The sequence below is a fragment of the Anomaloglossus baeobatrachus genome, chromosome 5 (genome assembly GCF_048569485.1).
Source record: "Anomaloglossus baeobatrachus isolate aAnoBae1 chromosome 5, aAnoBae1.hap1, whole genome shotgun sequence".
In the NCBI taxonomy this organism is placed as follows: Eukaryota; Metazoa; Chordata; class Amphibia; order Anura; family Aromobatidae; genus Anomaloglossus; species Anomaloglossus baeobatrachus.
Genome location: NC_134357.1, coordinates 266,089,121 through 266,107,281, shown reverse-complemented (window position 1 = coordinate 266,107,281; position 18,161 = coordinate 266,089,121). Strand labels below are relative to the sequence as shown.

The window sequence follows — 18,161 nt, the reverse complement described above, 5'->3', positions numbered from 1 at the left end:
CGGGTTGTTACCTGTGTTTTTCTCCCTTCAATGCAATAAAGCACGATAAAAAAAAAGTGTTGTTATTTCCTTCTTCTTCTTAGATAGATAATGGATGGATAGATAGATAGATAATGGATAGCTAGAGGGATACATAGATAATGGATAGACAGATATTGGATAGAAAAAGGGATATATAGATAGATAATGGATAGATAGATATTAAATAGATAGATAGATAATGGATAGATAAAGGGATAGATAGAGGGATAGGTAGATAGATAATGGATAGATTGGTTGATAGATATTACAGCTTTTATTTCTGATTATGTGTTTTCCCCCTCAACAGTATTTCTCATACAGTAGTGACCCTGTGGGACCTTGGATCTGAGTTCTCGCAGGATCAGTGCCGGTCGGTGACGTCACTCTATTACCGCTTGTGAGGCCCTGAAGTTCTCGCGAGTGGTAATGTGTTGACATCACCGACCATGAGAAATGTCCTGGAGTTACCTCTGCAGCCTTGTTCACGGGGCTGAATTGAGTACTATGTGTCAGACGCCGCTGAATCAGTGTGCAAGCGTCATGGGAGCTCGTGTGGATTACGCTGGACCTGGAGGGGTATTTGAGGATTTTAATAAAGTGGTGAAAGAGGGGTAGTTTTTGTGTTTTATTTCAAATAAAGGATTTTTCGGTGTATGTATTTATTTACTGTCACTTACAGATTAGTCATGGCGTGTCATTGACGCTGCCATTACTAATCTTGGACTTAGTGGCAGCTATGGGCTGCCATTAACTCCTTATTACCCCGATTGCCACCGCATCACGGTAATCAGGATGAGCCGGGTAGAGTCCCAGGACTGTCGCATCTAATTGATGCGGCAACTCCGGGGCGGCTGCTGGCTGATAATTTTAGGCTGTGGGGCTCCCCATCCTGAGAATACTAGCCTTCAGCCGTGTGGCTTTATCTTGGCTGGTATCCAAAAAGGGGAAGGACTGCACGCCGTTTTTTTAAATTATTTATTTATTGTACTGCATGATAGACCCGCCCACCGGCAGCTGTGATTGGTTGCAGTGAGACAGCTGTCACTCAGCGTGGGGGTCGTCTGAATGCAACCAATCACAGCCACCGGTGAGCAGGGAAGGCGTGAATATGTTATGAGCCTAATAGGCGGCAGCTCGGGAAGATGAAAGAGCTGCTGCAGCAGCAGGGTGACGGCTGGCTGATGATCGGTAAGTATGAAGTGCTTGCCCCTACCCCTGTGCGCCCGATTCTGCTCCCTATAGACTTTATATGGGGAGCAGTATCTGGCCAAATACCAGCCCTCCGAATGTATGTTGCCTGATTTCTATGTGTGTGTGCATTATATATGTGTCTGTGTGTGAGTGTGATCTGTGTGTGTTTACTTTCTGCTCAATTTCCTCTTCCTCTCCTAATGACATCACTTCCTTGCAAAACGCAGGGCAGTGATGATCACTATGTCCCGAAAAATGCAAAATACCGTGGGAATAACGCAATGAAACGCACATAATTTGCTACCTGCGTTATTCCCTGTGGTATTTCATGATTACATTACAGTCAATGGGGTAAAATACCGCAGGTACCTGCAGAAAAAAAGTGACATCCACATTAATTCCGCAGCGGAAATTCCGCAGCAAAACCTGTCGGTGAAAAAAAACTGCGCACAGCATTTTTTTTTAACCATCGGTTTTGCTGGGGAAGGACTGCAGCAAGGTTCTGAACATTTTCTGCAGCAAAACCGCAGAAAAACCGCGGTAAAAAACGCAGCGTGCGCACAGGGCCTAGAGCTGATACAAACCCTTTAAGGCATATGCACATGTGTGTATTATAGCTATTTTGTATTGTTATAGACTTCTGCTGCAGCCCTACATGCCTATATTCTTTATTTTTACAGATTTATTTTAAATCTTCCTAAATGTTATTTGTACATTTAAATGTTCAATCAAAGGGTGAATTGTTTTCATCTCTACACCAAAATATTAATATTAATTGCACAAAATTTAACAAAGCAAGAGATTATTCATATTTAATAAGGTTGTAGAGGTTAAACCATGACCCCGATACTAAGAGTTTTCCATAAATGTGTGATCTGACCTCTGTAGTAAATACTTTGTATAGTCAGAATAAAGCAGTGTGGGCCTCTCCTCCATGTGACTCTTCTGATGCTGAATAAGAACGGAGTGTTGATTGAAACATTTACCACATTGGTCACAAGGAAACAACCTTTCTCCAGTGTGGATTCTCTGATGTTGGATAAGATTTGATTTGTGAGTAAAAGACTTACTACACTCAGAACAGGAATATGGCTTCTCCCCTGTGTGGATTCTCTGGTGTGTAAGAAGATTCGATTTGAGGGTGAAACATTTTCCACAGTAGGAACATGAGAAGGGCTTGTGGCCAGAATGGATTCTCTCATGTCTGACAAGATCTGACTTCAAGGAAAAACATTTTCCACATTCTGGGCAAGAAAATGGTTTCTGCCCAGTGTGGATTCTCTGATGTCTGACCATGTCCGATTTTAGTGTAAAACATTTTCCACACTCTGGACACGAATGTGGTTTTTGGTCTGTATGAATTCTACAATGCTCAACAAGATGTTGCATGTGACTAAAACTTTTCCCACAATTTGAACACACAAATGGCTTCTCACTTGTATGAATTCTCTGATGCACAACAAGATTTGATTTCCTCGTAAAACATTTCCCACATTCTAAACATGGAAACATTGTACTCCCTATAAGGTCTGCACTTTGCATATAAATATGGGATGGGTCCAAAGAATGATCCAAGTGTTCAGATGATATATCTCCACTGTAAAACATTGGGGGTACACTTTGGGTCATGAGGTTTTGTGCCATAACATATGAAGCTTCAGGAAAATATTCTAAGCGATCAGGGGGATCAGAAGTAAGATCTCCATTGTAAGGGATTGGTGGTATATTTTGGGCCATATGGTTTTGTGAGGCATTTGTAGACAGATCTTTGTTTTCAAGGACTGGGGGTATATTTTCTCTTTGAAAGTTTTGGCCAATGACTTTTTGCTCTGTTTCATCATCATTTGAAGTCCAAACATGGTGGTTTTTCGAGATACTTCCATTGTCAGATTCACCTATTAAAGATAAAATAAATAATTTGCATAATACAGTAAATTTATGTAATAAGCATATACAATGTTCAATCTCTTAAAGGGGTTTTCCACTTCTTAATTCGAACCCCAAAATTAAAATACAAACAGTATATACTCTCCTCTAAAGTGATATTCCAGCCATGTTGGCGCCCCTGTTCCCGTAGAGTAACTTGTGCCACGTGCGACAATACGTAGCTGCTCATCAGCTGCAACCTTTACTAACGCATCTAATTGGACATCCACCTAGACAGAATATTGATGAGCTGCAGCCTGCATTGTGACACAACAAGTCTTGTTACTCTCCGAGAAGTGTATTGCCAAAAACCACTGGTATGGAACCACGGCCAAATGTCAGTAGCTAAAGTTTGTTTGTTTTTTATTGGGATCCTAACATTTTTAAGCTGGGGGTGGCTCAGTAGTGGACGTATGTGGGTTTCACCCATCATGGGCTTGGGTATATTTCTACTATCATTTATGCCATTTTCTGACATAAATTTTAGTGAATCTGCCGTGGACATGTGAGAACGCATAAAATGAATGGCCCCATAATGTTTACTCATCATGGAGATATATTTGTTTTTCGAGACACGCTTCTCTTATAACTGAATCTTCTTTCTTTTCTGGTTATATTAATGATCTTTTCTTTTGCAGTAGTGTTACAATTTGAGAGGGATGTTCATGGGACAGCATCTTATGGTTTGTAATCCCTATTATATATGCAAGCACCTCTTAAGGAATTTTTAGGTGCTTTTACCCTCTTCATGCATATGGGCGTAACTACCTTCTCTGCTGGGATTACCTTATGTGGCGGGAGCTCAGGAGCTAAGCTCCCACCATACACGGTAGATGCCAACCATGTTACATAGCAAGCATATGTGTCTAACAGCAGTCGTGGAAATTGAGCTCTGGCTGTGGCTGTTAACTATTTAGATGCTGCTGTGAATCACCGACAGTCTTTTTTAAATGGTGACATTGCCAATACGTGCTATTGGTCGGCTCACATCAGCCCCCGCAGTGACGGGGCAAACGCAAAAATCGAAATTGGTCATGTCGAGAAGGGATTAAGACATTAACGTTGCAATTGTGTAATCTACAGTGTTTTTACAGCAAAGTGCAGATTTTGAAGTGGCTTGGAGGTAGATTATGTCTATCTATTTATCAATGAATGCTGATGAAACCCAGCTGTTTAGTGTTGACAGACAATACAAGAAGGACATGTGTGGCTTTAACAAGTCACCCAAGTGATCTATTAAACATAACAATTGAGAACTTAATGGCAACCTGTCATATGTAAAAACACTATTGCGGTTAATCTGCAGGCTAGTAGCGTTTGAAACCTTCCTAGTGCCTGCACGTAGCACCCCACTGCCGGAAGGAAATGAAGTTGATTCCTCCCGACAGCGTCTAGGTTTCAATCACGGGTGCAGCACCGGTGCGGGTTCAGTCACTGCTTTGTGTATGGAGACCGGCGGCTGTAATCACGCCCACTGCACTGACTGACAGCCAGTTGTAATGCTTAGCCATGGTCAGTCAGTGTGTGGGGGCGTGATTACATCCGCCGGTCTCCATACACAAAGCAGTGACTGAACCCACAGGTGCCGCCCCCGTGACTGAATCCCAAATGCTGCTGGGAGGAATAAACTTCATTTCTTCCTGGCAGTGGGGTTCAATGTGCAGGCACCGGGAAGGTTTCAAACGATACTAACCTGCAGATTATCCTTATATCCGCAGAGTAATGGCGTTTTTACATGTGACAAGTTCCCTTTCACACATTATTTCTCTTTTTCCAGATTTACATCTAATATTACATGAGACAAAAAACATTATGTCACACAAAACTCCAAGGTTAGGTGCCTAATTAGATATTGCTTGGTTTATGGTCTGCCCCCATGTTTTTTAGATATTTAGTATATAGGGAGGGGGCTCATGAATAGGTAAGGCACAGGATTATCATATGATCTTTTTCTGCATTTGTCAGGCATTGCTATTGCTCACCATTGTAGAGATCTGTAGAATGTTCCATCTCCATGAAGTGATGACTGTTCATCATGGATGTGTCAACTTCATCATCTACATGTTCAACTTTAATGTTGAGGAAACTTTCATCCTAAATGCGCACATATAGCACAATACCAGTGAAAATAAATCATACAGGCTATATACAGTAAATCATACAGACATGGACACATCGATCTACCTGATATTCCCGTGTAGCTGCATTGTGGTTGTCCTCTGAACCATCCTGGAAGCATGGAGGGCTGGAACTGTCTGTTGTATGTCTTCTACTGCTTCCATCTGTAATAAAAATACATAGTGACCACATATGATTTTGTGACTGAGCTGTTCCTAAACACTTCTCCTGACTGCAGTGTTAGAGGACCACATTAGAATTCAGCAGGTACTTTGGAAACGACCTCTATGACTAATGGTCATTTCCTACTTTAAATGCAGATTGTAAGCTTCTGAAGCCTAGGTTTGTGCTGTATGCCTTCTGTATGTTCCTGGGATCGAAATCCCTTAAAATAAGAATCCATACACATTTTTCTACAGCCCTGATAAGCAAATCTTACCGTATTTTTCGTTTTATAAGACGCACCCCAAATTTAGATTAGGAAAATAGGAAAAAATAATTTTTAATGTTAAAATGAGGGTCTGTCTTACAATCCTAGTGCATCTTAAGGCTGGGGCCACACGGGGCACTAGTGCGATGCTCGCATGACACTCGACTCACGCTGGCAGCACAGTGGGAGCAGAGTATCATGCTAGTGTCCCTGCGACTGTGGTCCGACTGTACAAGCGGACCTCAGCTGCGGGGGGCGGCCCGGCACTCAGGAGGGGCGGGCCGGTGCTGCAGAAAGGCGGGCCGGCACGGAGGAGGGGAGGGATTTATGTCCCTCTCTCCTTCGTAGCCGGCTATTGCGATTCTCGCTCTGCATGCGCGGTACATCGGTGTACCGCGAGTACAGTGCGATTTTTCTCTCGCCCCATTCACTTGTATGGGTGCCAGAGAAATGAGTCTCGCATTACAATCGCAGCATGCTGCGATTGTTTTCTCGGTCCGATTAGGGGTGAGAAAATATTCGCTCATGTGCGCTGACACACAGGCTAGAATTGGTCCGAGTGGAATGCGATGTTTTATCGCACTCCACTCGCACCGATTTTCTCGCCGTGTGGCTTAGGCCTAATTCCAATGCTCACCAGGGGGGAGCGGTGGTGGTGGAGAGGTTCAGGATGGTCACAGGAAGCACGGCGATGCTGCGGGCTCAGAGGAGGGGGTGTTGCAACTCAGGATTATCAGCGATACTGTGAGCTCAGGGGTGTCGCGGTGGCGGGCGCCATTGATCTGCCGGCAGGCTGCGGGGGTGTCGCGGTGGCGGGCATCATTGATCTACCGGCGAGCTGTGGGGCTGACACGGCAGTGGAGCGACTCAGGAGGATCACAGGATGGGGTGTCTCAGTGGCATGTACCATTGATCTGACTGCGTTTTTTGTTGAATCACCCGCAGTTAACAAGATAGACTTCAAGAAAATGAACGTGAAAATGGAGGAAACGTAAGCCAGATCTACACCTCGTTCCGAACTATGAAATTTGAATATGATAGATTTCATTTCTTGTATTTCAAATAAACAAAATGGATGGTTTTGTGTCTTGAGGCTCTTTGGATCACTGAAATCAATCTCAAACACCTGTGATAATTAGTTTGCTAGATGAGCCCAAGTAAAGGAAACTTGCTTAAAAAAGACGTTCCACATTATTATGCAGGCCATAGGTTTCAAGCAATATAGGAAAAAATTGATCTTTCTGCTGCCGAAAACTAATGCGTGATCATTGCACTGTGAAAACCTTTGTGGCTAATACAAAGCACAGACAGATTTGTGTAGATAAAGGCATAATGACGAAGGTTTCTGCCATAGGAAGTAGCAGCTGCTAAAATACCATAACAAAGCATCAAACAGGTATGACAGCACTGGGTCTCCAGAGGCTAGCATGACATTATGTGCAGCAAATAAGTAACTTCACTCCTTCAGACTAATCAGACACCTGAAGTCTTCACACTGCCTCTAGACATCAAAGGTGCATCCAAAAGAAGTGTGAACGAAACAGTACATCAGCGACCACTAATTAATATGTCCCATGAGCACTGTAGCCAATATCACGTGAGCCCTTGGAGACATGGCCCCTAAATCTCTAGTATTACATCAGAGTGGAAGGTAAAATGTCATACTTTTACACTGGAGAAAATAGTATTCAGGAAGAGGTTGTTTGACTAGTGCATAATCCAATGAATATGCAACTTTACTTGATATGATTACCTGACATTCCCTCTAAAACTGCACATATCAAGTGCTTTTCTTTTCATGGGAAAGGTATTAAAGAAGATCCTATAGACAGTAAAGGCCCTGAGTGACTGATGCGAAATTACAAAAGACACTTGAACAAAACAGTTACCGTGTTCACTGCCAGTAAAATGTCCATCTCCAGCGTGGATTCTCCGATGTTGAACAAGATTTGATTTGTGAGTAAAAGATTTATGGCACACATGACAGGAATATGGCTTCTCTCCTGTGTGGATTCTCTGGTGTGTAAGAAGATTCGATTTGAGGGTAAAACACTTTCCACAGTAGGAACATGAGAAGGGCTTGTGGCCAGAGTGGATTCTCTCATGTCTGCCAAGATCTGACTTCAAGGAAAAACATTTTCCACATTCTGAACAAATAAATGGCCTCTGCCCCGTGTGGTTTCTTTGATGTCTGACCATGTCCGATTTTAGTGTGAAACATTTCCCACATTCTGAACATGAAAACGGCCTCACCATTCCATGAGTCCTCTGGTGTTTAGCAAGATCGGACTTTTTAATAAAGCATTTGCTGCACTCCAGACATGTATGTGGCCTTTGGCCTGTGTGAATTCTTCGATGCTGAACGAGATTTGACTTGTGACTAAAACATTTCCCACATTCTGAACATGAAAATGGCTTCTCTCTTGTATGAATTCTCTGATGAACGATGAGGTTTGATTTCTGTGTAAAATATTTCCCACATGCTGAACATGAAAACTTTTTCCCCCCTGTGCTTGATGTATTAATATGGGGCAGATCAGGACAATGTTTGAGGTTATTAGTGGGACTAGATGATAGATCCCCCGGACACAGCACCAAGGGTATATTTTTGTTAATAAGATTCTGTGTCAAAATTAATGAAGCGTCTTGAAAATGTTTTATGTGATTAGAGGGATCAGATGATACATCATTTTTCGGAGGATGTGGAGGAGATAGGGCTTGGGTAGTGAGGATTTTTCTAGAAGAATTTTGGACAATGAAGTTTTGTTCTGGTAGAATGTCCGTAGGCCACACACGGTGTCTTTTTGGTATAGTCTCACCAATGTTTCCGACTCCTGGAGATAAAAAATATTTATGGTTCAATACAATATTCTTATAATTGAAATTCACAGGCAAATAAAAGCTAGATTTTTACCAGGAAAATGTGGTCCACACCCTAGCTACACGCTTTTATCATTTCTTTCTACTCTGGCAGGAGGAGATGTCAGAGGGGCGGTGGCAGTGACTTTCAGTAGACATCCGAGACTGTAGAGCGTAGACAAAAATCCAACACTGCCATGCACGGTAAAGGAGAGGAGGACCCTGACGATAGGGAGCGTGAGTTGGGCAACCTCCAGATATTAATCTGTATCTGGTCCCTGAGCTCCCCTAACATCCGTATACAAGTCCTTCCCCTCTATGCTGTAACACGTTTAGTCCCTTACTGCCCCTCCACTCATCCTGGATAGTGACAAGGACGGTGAGTACATTAGACGTCACCACTAAGGTAATGACATACAGTGGAAGGAGGACAAACTGGAGAACATAGACAAAAGGATAACCAAACAAACTTCACTGCTGCACCAGACACCAAGGCTGCAGCCGACTAGGCTCCAAAACAGCTAAGCTCCAACAGCATAACACAAGCAACTCCAAGAGAACTTCCTCCCTTCACAGTGGTCAGAAACAGAATGAGAGTCTATTATTGGCATCAGGTGATAGGTCATATGACAATTTAAAGGAGATGGGAGGTGTAAAAAAACGACAGCACCTGAGGTTAACTAACCAGGATCTACTAGCAAGGAAAATGTCATTAAAGGGAACCTGTCATCAGAAATTTAGCTATAAAGCTAAAAGTTCCCCCCTCTGCAGCTCCTGGGCTGCATTCTAGGAAGCTTCCTATAGTTTTTGTGGCCCCTTTTATTCCAAAATAAATACTTTACAAACTTGTACCTTTTTGTATGCAAATTTCTTAAATCTTCCATGGGGGCGGGCTGCCTGATGTACGTTGCTGTCCTGCTGCCGATTTACGCCGCCCCCGAACGCTGAATTTCAAACCTCAGGATGCCGCCCCTGGGCGCCCGTGGTCCCGCGCATGCGCTGTGCTACTGTAGCGGTGCCGTGCACTGTGTGCACGTGTGACCGCTAGTGACACTTTGCGCGGGCACGAGGTTATGGGCGGCGCTGTGAGTGTCATCAGCAAGTGCCGCCCATAACATCGTGACCGCACTTTCCCCTCTTCCTCCAGCGTTCTGCGCAAGCGCTCGCTGGCCAGATGATCGGACGTCACCTCCTTCCCATCCTGCTCAGCAGCAGGAAATAGATGGGAGGAGCGGACGGAGCAGTCGGTGCCCGCGCAAAAGCGTCACCAGCGGTCACACGTGCACGCAGTGCACGGCACCGCTACAGTAGCACAGTGCATGCGCGGGACCACGGGCGCCCAGGGGCGGCATCCTGAGGTTTGAAATTCAGCGTTCGGGGGCGGCGTAAATCGGCAGCAGGACAGCAACGTACATCAGGCAGCCCGCCCCCATGGAAGATTTAAGAAATTTGCATACGAAAAGGTACAAGTTTGTAAAGTATTTATTTTGGAATAAAAGGGGCCACAAAAACTATAGGAAGCTTCCTAGAATGCAGCCCAGGAGCTGCAGAGGGGGGAACTTTTAGCTTTATAGCTAAATTTCTGATGACAGGTTCACTTTAACCCTTGCTGCACCAACAGAAAGCAAAATACATTTAAAATCACAGAGAATTGTAAAGCTCAAGTCCAAGAGTTGTCACAGGTCTCTTAAGCACGAGAGACACTGGTGACAGTATTCTGCAATTGTCCACACCAAACTACGCAATAACAATCTTCTCTGGGTATTGCGTTTTTTTAATGGGTTCTCCCCCTTAATTGATGTGTTTTTGGTGCAGATGTGAAGCATGTGTGTCTATACTACTGAAAAACTTTGATTCTGCACTTAAGAAAGCAACTGTCATAAGTAAGTGTCACAAAGCAAAAGCCAAGGAGGCAGGATGCAAAGCTTTCAATGGGTAAATTTGGCTTGAGTTGAACATATTGACCGCAAGACCCAGAAACCATTGCAATACACGGCAGCGTCTTCCAGTAAGCAGCTGTATAATGGAGAGTCTTTTAACAAATATTCTGCAAATTAAAGCAACCATATTCAAGTTTTTCTAATGTCACAATGGTAAATACAGAAGCAAAGCTATATCCGTACAATCTGTGCTAATACCTATAGGGATTTCCACCTTCTGAGACTGCTGATCATCCATAAGGCGCGTCTCTTCTCCCTCTGCAGCTTCAACTTTTATTGTATTCTTATCTTCTTCCTAAATATAAGAAAATGAGCTGTTATAGGTCTTTTTGCCTGGCCTTATTCAACAATGTACTCGGAATCACTAACTACTGTATATATCGAACACAGATCCAATAAAATTTCAAAAAATGATCACGACCCACATTACATTTATTACTTTCATTTATCAACACAGCTATGGATTACAATATACACCGTGTGCAGCATTACTAGGCAAGTTATATTTTAGAGGATTTTTTTATTATTCATCAACAACTACGGTATGTTCTCAATCAACCCAAAAAACTCATAAATATCAAAGCTTAATATTTTTGGAAGTTGGAGTGTTTTTTTTTTAGATTTGGCTATCTTAGGAGGATATCTGTTTGTGCAGATAACTATTACTGTGTAGAATTATTAGGCAACTTAATAAAAACCAAATATATTCCCATCTCACTTGTTTATTTTCACCAGGTAAACCAATATAACTGCACAAAATTTAGAAATAAACATTTCTGACATGCAAAAACAAAACAAAAAAAAATTAGTGACCAATCTAGCCACCTTGATGACACTCAACAGCCTACCATCTATAGATTCTGTCCGTTGCTTGATCTGTTTATGATCAACATTGCGTGCAGCACCCACCACAGCCTCCAGACACTGTTCCGAGAGGTGTACTGTTTTCCCTCCCTGTAGATCTCACATTTTATGAGGGACCACAGGTTCTCTATGGGATTCAGATCAGGTGAACAAGGGGGCCATGTCATTATTTTTTTATTTTTTCATCTTTTAGACCTTTACTGGCCAGCCACGCTGTGGAGTAGATGGATGCATGTGATGGAGCATTGTCCTGCATGAAAATCATGTTTTTCTTGAACGATACCGACTTCTTCCTGTACCACAGCTTGAAGAAGTTGTCTTCCACAAACTGGCAGTAGCTCTGGAAGTTGAGCTTCACTCCATCCTCAACCCAGAACGGTCCCACAAGTTCATCTTTGATTATACCAGCCCATACCAGTACCCCACCTCCACCTTGCTGGCGTCTGAGTCGGAGTGGAGCTCTCTGCCCTTTACTGATCCAGCCTCTGGCCCATCCATCTGGCCCATCAAGAGTCACTCTCATTTAATCAGTCCATAAAACCTTTGAAAAATCAGTCTTAAGCTATTTCTTGGCCCAGTCTTGACGTTTTATCTTATGTTTCTTGTTCAAAGGTGGTCGGTCATTTTTCAGCCTTCCTTACTTTGGCCATGCCCCTGAGTATGGCACACCTTGTGCTTTATGATACTCCAGTAACGTTGCAGCTCTGAAATATGGCCAAACTGGTGGCAAATGGCATCTTGGCAGTTTCACGCTTGACTTTCCTCAATTCATGGGCAGTTATTTTGCGTCTTTTTTGCCCAACACGCTTCTTGCGACCCTGTTGGCTATTTTCCATGAAAAGCTTGATTGTTCGGTGATCACGCTTCAAAAGTTTGGCAATTTCAAGACTGCTGCATCCCTCTGCAAGACATCTCACAATTTTGGACGTTTCAGAGCCCGTCAAATCTCTCTTCTGACCCATTTTGCCAAAGGAAAGGAAGTTGCCTAATAATTAAGCACACCTTATATAGGGTGTTGATGTTATTATACCACACCCCTCCTCATTACAGAGATGCACATCACCTGATTTACTTAAAGGGGTTGTCCGACATAAACTCAAAAATTTTTGTTAAGCTAATCTGTGCTGTATTGTCATATAAAACACCCCTACATTGTTATTTTTTGTTTTCTAACTTTTGTTCCTCTTGAATTCAACCTTTATTCTCTGCAGCTGTTTGTTTACATTCAGCTCTAGCAAACTGACCACTTCCTGTGCTAAACCTCCCAGTCACAGCTGGCACCGCCCGACCTCACTGTGCAGCCCCTGCCCAGTGTCCAGCCTCACCCCCTGCCCGCCCCCTGCACACACAGTCCCTGTCAGTATTCTTCCCCAGCACCTGACCTGTTATCACTACAGCATTGCAAATAACAGCCCCACATCGGGCTCTGCACCCCACACCACATCGGGCTCTGCACCCCACACCACATCGGGCTCTGCACCCCACACCACATCGGGCTCTGCACCCCACACCACATCGGGCTCTGCACACCACACCACATCGGGCTCTGCACCCCACACCACATTGGGCTCTGCACACCACACCACATCGGGCTCTGCACTGCACACGCACATCGGGCTCTGCACCGCACACGCACATCGGGCTCTGCACCGCACACGCACATCGGGCTCTGCACCGCACACGCACATCGGGCTCTGCACCGCACACGCACATCGGGCTCTGCACCGCACACGCACATCGGGCTCTGCACCGCACACGATATTAGGGCTCTGCACCGCACACGATATTAGGGCTCTGCACCGCACACACACATATGGCTCTGCACCGCACACACACATATGGCTCTGCACCACACACGCACATATGGCTCTGCACCGCGCACGCACATATGGCTCTGCACCGCACACGCACATAGGGCTCTGCACCGCACACGCACATAGGGCTCTGCACCGCACACGCACATATGGCTCTGCACTGCACACACACATATGGCTCTGCACCGCACACGCACATCGGGCTCTGCACCGCACACGCACATAGGGCTCTGCACCGCACACACACATAGGGCTCTGCAACGCACACGCACATAGGGCTCTTCACCGCACACAGGGCTCTGCACCGCACATGCACATAGGGCTCTGCACCACACACGCACACAGGGCTCTGCACCGCACATGCACATCGGACTCTGCACCGCACACGCACATCGGACTCTGAACCGCACACGCACATCGGACTCTGAACCGCACACGCACATCGGACTCTGCACCGCACACGCACATCGGACTCTGCACCGCACAAAGGGCTCTGCACCGCATACGCACATAGGGCTCTGCACTGCACACGCACATAGGGCTCTGCACCGCACACGCACATAGGGCTCTGCACCGCACACGCACATAGGGCTCTGCACCGCACACAGGGCTCTATACCGCACACGCACATAGGGCTCTGTACCGCACACGCACATAGGGCTCTGCACCGCATACGCACATAGGGCTCTGCACCGCATACGCACATAGGGCTCTGCACCGCATACGCACATAGGGCTCTGCACCGCACATGCACATCGGGCTCTGCACCGCACACGCACATAGGGCTCTGCACCGCACACGCACATCGGGCTCTGCACCGCACACGCACATCGGGCTCTGTACCGCACACGCACATCGGGCTCTGCACCGCACACGCACATCGGGCTCTGCACCGCACACAGGGCTCTTTACCGCACTCGCACATAGGGCTCTGTACCGCACACGCACATAGGGCTCTGCACCGCATACGCACATAGGGCTCTGCACCGCATATGCACATAGGGCTCTGCACCGCACACGCACATAGGGCTCTGCACCGCATACGCACATAGGGCTCTGCACCGCACACGCACATAGGCTCTGCACCGCACACGCACATCGGACTCTGCACCGCACATGCACATCAGACTCTGCACCGCACATAGGGCTCTGCACCGCACACGCACATAGGGCTCTGCACCGCACACAGGGCTCTATACCGCACACGCACATAGGGCTCTGTACCGCACACGCACATAGGGCTCTGCACCGCATACGCACATAGGGCTCTGCACCGCATACGCACATAGGGCTCTGCACCGCATACGCACATAGGGCTCTGCACCGCACATGCACATCGGGCTCTGCACCGCACACGCACATAGGGCTCTGCACCGCACACGCACATCGGGCTCTGCACCGCACACGCACATCGGGCTCTGTACCGCACACGCACATCGGGCTCTGCACCGCACACGCACATCGGGCTCTGCACCGCACACAGGGCTCTTTACCGCACTCGCACATAGGGCTCTGTACCGCACACGCACATAGGGCTCTGCACCGCATACGCACATAGGGCTCTGCACCGCATATGCACATAGGGCTCTGCACCGCACACGCACATAGGGCTCTGCACCGCATACGCACATAGGGCTCTGCACCGCACACGCACATAGGCTCTGCACCGCACACGCACATCGGACTCTGCACCGCACATGCACATCAGACTCTGCACCGCACACAGAGCTCTGCAACGCACACGCACATAGGGCTCTGCACCGCACACAGGGCTCTGCACCACACACACATATGGCTCTGCACCGCACACGCACACATATATGGCTCTGCACCGCACGCACACACGGCGCTCTGTACCGACCCCCCCTCTAACCCCATAGGGAACACATGTAGGGAGTACATACTCACCCGTCCTCAGTCCCCTCCGCTCCTGCACGTTCGCGCGCTGTCTGTGCTCTGGTCATATCAGCACAGTAGTGACGTCACCGCTGTGCTGAAGAGAGCACAGACAGCGGGACAGTGATGAGAAGCAGCACTGCGCTGCTTCTCATCAGCGCTTTCAAACGTACCGGCATCTGTGATCTGTGATGCCGGTACATTTGAATGTGCGATTCTGAGCAGGGGGCCCGGTGCTGGCGCTGACACCACGGCAGCCGCCGCCAGGGCCCTCCCCCAGGTGACGGACCCCACAGCAGTGTAGGGGGAGGTTGTGGGCAGAGTACGGGGTGCGGGGGAATGTGTGGGAGGGTGCAGGGAAGGGGACAAAGACTCCACGCACTGTACCCGCCCAGCAGGGAGGCGACATGCTGTTCCAGATTTGCATGTCAACATGGCCCTGCCCATGTTGACATGAAATGACCGGAAGCAGCAAAATCGCGGCACGAGCGGTCACATGACCGCTCTGAGCCGGGGGAGAGGGGCTTACAGCAGGGCAGGTAAGTGGTCACTATCTACTTACCTGCCCCAATGTAGCCCAATAGGGTAATAAAAAAAAAAAGTCAAAAGAAGCCGGATAACCCCTTTAATTGGTAGTTGGCTCTCAAGCCTATACAGCTTGGAGTAGGACAACATGTATAGAAAATATCATGTGATCAAAATACTCATTTGCCTAATAATTCTGCACACAGGGTAGTTCCAATCTACTCTTCTGTAACGCTACCCACGGGGGAGCTAGGTAGTGAACCCACAGGACCATAGAAGACTGTGGCAGCTGACCCCAGAGACTGACTCGGACAAAGCTTGAGCAAAGGAAAGGACTTTAATAATCAGAGCGCCACCAGCGCCAAACAACACAGGGTCCTATGGTAGAGATCAAAATACTAATTTGCCTAATAATTCTGCACACAGTGTAGTAAGTAATGGCGTATTATTTGGATTTGCCAACACTTGCTGTTCTGTGGAAATCAAAATCCTCACTTCTCCCAGGGTTGTAACAATCGCAGTTGCGAGGGGGGGAGGGGGTAGTGCTCAGACCAGCGGCTATTTCAGCTGGATGTGCGTCAGAGGACCCACCTTTAGCTTAAATGTATTGCAGCACAGAATCGTTTGTTTGGGGGGTTTTTTACATTTGTTAGGGAAGAACTACAGAAAGGGAAATTATTACTGGAAGGGCCCCAGGATAAAAGGACATTATACCAGGATGGGGGACATTATACCAGGAAGGGGCCATGGATGATTTTGTGTCATTACATTAGGATGGGCGACAATATACCAGAAAAGGGAGATATTATACCAGACAGGTGACCAGGTAAGAGGACATGATACCACTAAAGGGAGACATTATACCAGGTAGGGGCCAAGGATGGAAAACATTATACCAGGATGGGGGTCATTATACTGGGAAGGGGGACATTATACCAGTAAGGTGCCCTTGATGGAGGACATAAATTCAGGATGGGACCAGGATCAGGGATATTATTACAGGATAAGGAACATTATTACATAGTGGAGGGGTCAAACACGTATATCTTCATAGCATCTGGAATCCTACAAGGGCCCATATAGTATATTTGATGAATATGCCTAACAGTATAATGATGGAAAGCCCTATGAAATAGTTTATGCCAAAATATTACACATTCCTTGTGACAACTTAGCATCAATGAGGAAAATCTGGCCACTTGTGCTGGACTGAACTATTCTTAACTATGCCAGATGTACTATTTTTTTGTTCAGTAAGTCAAATGACATGAGTCAGTATTTCATGTGAGACTGTCTGGTATCCCTATTTTGTATGCCTGCTGATTACAGAGTGCATCAGGCCCCAGTGGTGTACTAGTCTACATCATTTGGAGGACAATTCTGAAGTCTAATTTAACTAATGAACAATGAAAGAACAGCCATGTTTATTCCCCCCCCCCCAAATGCCCTGAAATGCGAGTTGTGGGATATAAAAAGGGGCCTGCTTCTGTCCCCGAGGTGATTCTACAAGACTTTAGCCTAGGGACCGTGGTTCCAGCTGATGGACTACAGACCTATTCCACTACCCAACACTGAGTCCGCAAATTTGTCTGGAGATCTCAGGTTGGGATAATCTGGTTACCTTGCCACATACCTCGCTGTGCTAGGTTGCCTTACTAAGTTTCCCATTATCTTCTCTCAATGGGTGCCCACCAAAAGCAGGTTGCTGCTGGCTGGGGTAGTGGCCCTGGATGCCCTGTAGTTGCGGATGTTCTAATCCTTGGCAAGCCAGAGGAAAGGTGAGACTCTTGCACCATCTTGTGTCCTTGCTGGGAATGTACTATATGCTGTTGTCTGTTGGTAACCCAAAAAAGTCTTACCGGACTGTAGTACCCTCACCCTGTGTTGTCTGAATAGTGTTCTGCCCAAGGGGAAGGGAGTACTGGTGTTCAGTGGTATGAGCCCCGGTCCGTGCGGTCTTTCTAAAGACAACCAGGCCAGTGGAATATAGCAACCCTGACCCTCGTGTCTCCAAACTCTTCATTGACATTGCAACACCAAGAAGGAAAAAAAGTGGAATTATGGAAATCACAGGATGAATAGACATGTTATTGATATGTAAATAATGATAAAATGGAAACGAAAGTTTCGAAACATATTGATTTATTCAGCTTTGAGTTCGAGATTCTGTTACGTCACCACCAGAGTCCGCTCCAGCGACTTCTGCTCCGATCGCCAGGCGACGCCGTGTTCCTGCCGTGGATGGTGCTGGTGATGGGAGAGGAGTCGATGCCAGCGGCACCGGTGGGCGCAGGCTCCGATCATCCACTGGGCTGGGTTATCTTGGGATCTGCAGTACCACTGGCTGACTGTGGGTGGCGTGTGTCTTCCAGCTGAAGTTACCAGCGTTCAGCTACAGCCAATGGGAAGACACCACACCCTTCTTAGCTCCCCTCCTGTCACATGACCACTGCCAGAGATAGTTCTGATTTCCTGGCTCCTGGTCCGCCCTATTCTGTTTTGTGATTCCTGTATGCTGACTTCTGCATGTTTTCTGACTACTCTTCTGCCTGCTGTTTTTGTACCTCGCTGCCCGAT

General features: G+C 46.6%; 1 protein-coding gene across 1 annotated transcript in view; it reads right to left on the bottom strand.

Moving 5' to 3' along the window:
* The window catches only part of LOC142312732 (uncharacterized), a 157,143-nt gene that overhangs the window by 119,678 nt on the left and 19,304 nt on the right, over window positions 1–18,161 (bottom strand). The window contains exons 7-11 of the mRNA XM_075351720.1: window positions 10,684–10,780; window positions 7,576–8,520; window positions 5,323–5,420; window positions 5,121–5,232; window positions 2,063–3,107 (exon numbers count right to left, since the gene is read on the bottom strand). Coding sequence (XP_075207835.1) covers window positions 2,063–3,107; window positions 5,121–5,232; window positions 5,323–5,420; window positions 7,576–8,520; window positions 10,684–10,780 — 2,297 coding nt within the window. The remainder of the gene's footprint in view (window positions 1–2,062; window positions 3,108–5,120; window positions 5,233–5,322; window positions 5,421–7,575; window positions 8,521–10,683; window positions 10,781–18,161) is intronic.